The sequence below is a fragment of the Arachis ipaensis genome, chromosome B04 (genome assembly GCF_000816755.2).
Source record: "Arachis ipaensis cultivar K30076 chromosome B04, Araip1.1, whole genome shotgun sequence".
Lineage (NCBI taxonomy): Eukaryota > Viridiplantae > Streptophyta > Magnoliopsida > Fabales > Fabaceae > Arachis > Arachis ipaensis.
In genome coordinates, this window is record NC_029788.2 from 26,699,866 (window position 1) to 26,703,109 (window position 3,244).

The 3,244-nt window shown below is 34.7% G+C and overlaps 2 protein-coding genes across 2 annotated transcripts in view; one reads left to right on the forward strand and one right to left on the reverse strand.

The window, feature by feature from the left end:
- Positions 1-919, forward strand: part of LOC107639178 — a 1,605-nt gene extending 686 nt beyond the window's left edge. Inside the window, exon 2 of the mRNA XM_016342624.2 lies at positions 20-919. Within this exon, the coding sequence (XP_016198110.1) occupies positions 77-703 (627 nt within the window). The 5' untranslated portion in view covers positions 20-76 and the 3' untranslated portion in view covers positions 704-919. The remainder of the gene's footprint in view (positions 1-19) is intronic.
- LOC107639177 (oxysterol-binding protein-related protein 4C) overlaps positions 1,285-3,244 on the reverse strand; it is a 16,863-nt gene continuing 14,903 nt past the window's right edge. The window contains exons 4-7 of the mRNA XM_016342622.2: positions 2,815-2,911; positions 2,338-2,629; positions 2,000-2,102; positions 1,285-1,709 (exon numbers count right to left, since the gene is read on the reverse strand). Of these exons, the coding sequence (XP_016198108.1) occupies positions 1,461-1,709; positions 2,000-2,102; positions 2,338-2,629; positions 2,815-2,911 (741 nt within the window). The 3' untranslated portion in view covers positions 1,285-1,460. The remainder of the gene's footprint in view (positions 1,710-1,999; positions 2,103-2,337; positions 2,630-2,814; positions 2,912-3,244) is intronic.

A 3,244-nucleotide genomic window follows, 5' to 3' on the forward strand; every position in this document is an offset into this window, starting at 1 on the left:
TTATATATATATATATATATATATATATATATATATACACTATATAGTTGATTCAAATTCAAGCAAAGTCTAAACTATGGGAGGGTGTTTTTCTTCAAGATCATGCTCAAAACTGAGCAGTGTCCGTTTGGTTCATCTAAGTGGATATGTTGAAGATTTTGAGGAACCAATTTCAGTGAGCCAAGTCATTGGTAACCCTCCAAAGCATTTTGTATGCACTTCAATTCAGCTTCTTTCATCTTCCTCAAAGCCATTGAAGGGTGACACACAGCTCCAACCTGGCCATGTCTACTTCATTCTTCCATACTCAATTCTCCAATCTGAGGCTTCCCCTGTTGACTTGGCTTCTCTTGCAAAGAGGCTCAATTCAATAGCAAAAACAAGGTGTGAAGAGAAGAAGAATTATAATAAGAAGAACAAGAACAAGAAGATGAAAAATAACACTCTCAATGGAAAAACTGGTACTACTAATAGTACTAGTGAATTTTCGAGCAGCGATGGCGAATTTAGTAGTGTTTGGAGTATGTCTTCGCCTTGTCGCAGCCCTGCAAGAATTGGTGTGGCTGAGCAAGTTGCTATGGCCATGGCATATGGAGGGAGGAGTCCTTGTAGATGGAAACCAATCTTGGACACTATCAGAGAGAAGTCATTTAATCGGCGAAGCGAATCGGAGTTATTGAATGAAGCTAAAGCTGATGATTGATAAGGCCTTTTGTGTTGGATTTTGTGGTATGATCAAGATGTGTTTTGTTTGTGAAATATTGTTTTATTTTTTCTGATCTTTTTGGTGTATCAGGGGAATGGACAGAACAGAACCATCATAATAGTCAAGAAATTTTGTGTCTGATTTTCTCCCATGATGTATCTATCAGTTCATAAAGACATAGTCCAAATGAAAAGCATTGAATTTTTATCTCAACTTCTGGTTTCTTAGTAAAATTAATGGATCAAACATATCAAGATCAATTCATGCTGCTGCAATCTGCAAGTTTCTTCTGATATGATTTGTTGGATATTTTGATCCCAAGATAGATGACAAAGTACAATTTACAATTGTTTTTTTTAACAACTAATATAATATTATTGTAGATCAAATGAATTCAAATAACAATTGAATTCAATATTTTGTTCTAGCAGCCATAGTTGTGTCTCAAACATAAACATAAGTGTTTCTTGCTGAGCAACAACTACATGGACATTGTTGCTCTTAGTCACAAGTAGAAGTAGATTGGTCTAACCAATGATGATGATTTTGACAATATTTTGTAAAATAAGTACTAGTAATGTGTACCAATGCAGAACTTCTAATATAACAAATTAAGTTGTATTATTTGTAATATAAAATATGAAACACCGCGCTAACTCATTCTTGGATAGGATATAGACCCAATTTAAATGAATCGACACAGTATTTCACACCTTATATGTATACATAACATTTTTTTCGTAAAAGAAAATTCCTAGGAGACTATAGGGGAGGGTGGGACCAATTTTTGAACAGGAAAACAGTCCCAGTCCCCTTCTTTGGTGTGAGACAAAGAAAAATGTTTAGGGACCCAAGTTTCCCCTTTTGAGGCTCTCTCTCTTAAGATCTCCCTTTGCCTTTCCTCCACAAATTTCTTTGCTTTTACTGCTTTCTCCCACTCTTTGTTCATGATGGCTTGGTTTACTTGGCCCCAAACAATAGCTGATTCAGTTGGCCACACACTCTGATCAAAGTATATGAGAATCACAGGTTAGAAGAGAAATATGCACAATAAGTTTCATATCTTATTGGTTATGGAACATAATAAAAGCCCGTAAATGCTTGACACTAGAAACTGCAAGTGAATAATGGATTTTATCAGCCTTATTAAATTTTATTTAGGTTTAGCAAATTGATTGAGAATAATAAGAGTGACTTTTATGTCACAAACAGAATAAGTGATTTGCTAACTTTTACATGAAAAGAGTGGAAGTTAGCAATCTCATATAGTAAATAGATAATTACTATTACTACCTTTGAATCCTTAACAATTGGAGTCTGGAGCCCTGAAATGACTTCTCTTGCATCAAGTATCACTCTTTCTTCTCCATTAATTGTATTCTTCACTGCTACAGTGCTGCAGCATGTTAAGGTATTAGAAATTGCAACATCAAATTTTTACAAATGAACAATTGGTGGTCGTTGCTTTGAAGTTTGAAGTTTGAAGTTTGAAGTTCTAGTTTAGAATAGTATTCCCTCCACTCCATATTGATTAAAATTTTTCTAGTACTTTCATAAATCAATGTATTTGCATTGATTTATGAAAGTACCAGAAAAGGCAAAGTGACTAATTGATACTTCATAGTTCATACCTATCCCAATGACCATTAATTTCACATAGTATCTTCCTTGAAGATGAATCAATGATCTTGCCCTTAACTGCTCTTCGATTTCCCCGAAATCCAAGGAAAGATTGCATTGTGAAGCTTAACTCTGCAACAAGTCCTGTTTCAAGGCATTTGATATTGACATTGCCAACCCAATTGTTCCCAGGGACTGGAAGAAATCTGATTGAGAAGTCAGGAGAATTCATTTCATATGTCTCTCCATGATTGTGGAGCTTCAACCTCCTTTTTCCATGTATATGACCTTCCACTGTGGCACCTGCATATTTGGTTGTGATTGTTACAAATCAGCCACAGAAAACACTAACCAATATCACAATTCGAAATCAATAAACAAAGCAAGCAAAAATAAACAGAAAATCAATGCCAAAGCCACACAGAACTTTCATCAAACACCTGAAGTTCACCATTCATTGCAACACAAAACAAATAAAGATAATTTACCATAGAACTTTGCAATATGATACTGGCAACATATGATTTCAATGTTTTCCTTCTCATCTGTTGCATGGAGGGCAGTCACTGGAGGGTGGTGAGAAACCTGCAAACATGTCAACACATGAATGCATCAATCCTTGAAACAATGTTATCCATGAAAGATCAATGTCATAAAAATTGTATGTAAATATAATAAGAGCAATGCTAGGGGCCAGCAACATTTGTGCTGGTTACATGCTGGCCAAAATGCAATAAAATTGCTGACCCCCTAAACTTTTCCATATAATAATTTATTATCTTCTCTCCACTTCATTATCCCTGTAGTAATGTAATGACTTTGGGGTTGCTTTTGGTTTTGAAAACAAGACAAAACAAGATATTGAAAATAAGAAAACAAAAAAAAATTGAGTGTTTTTATTTATTTGTTTGGTGATAG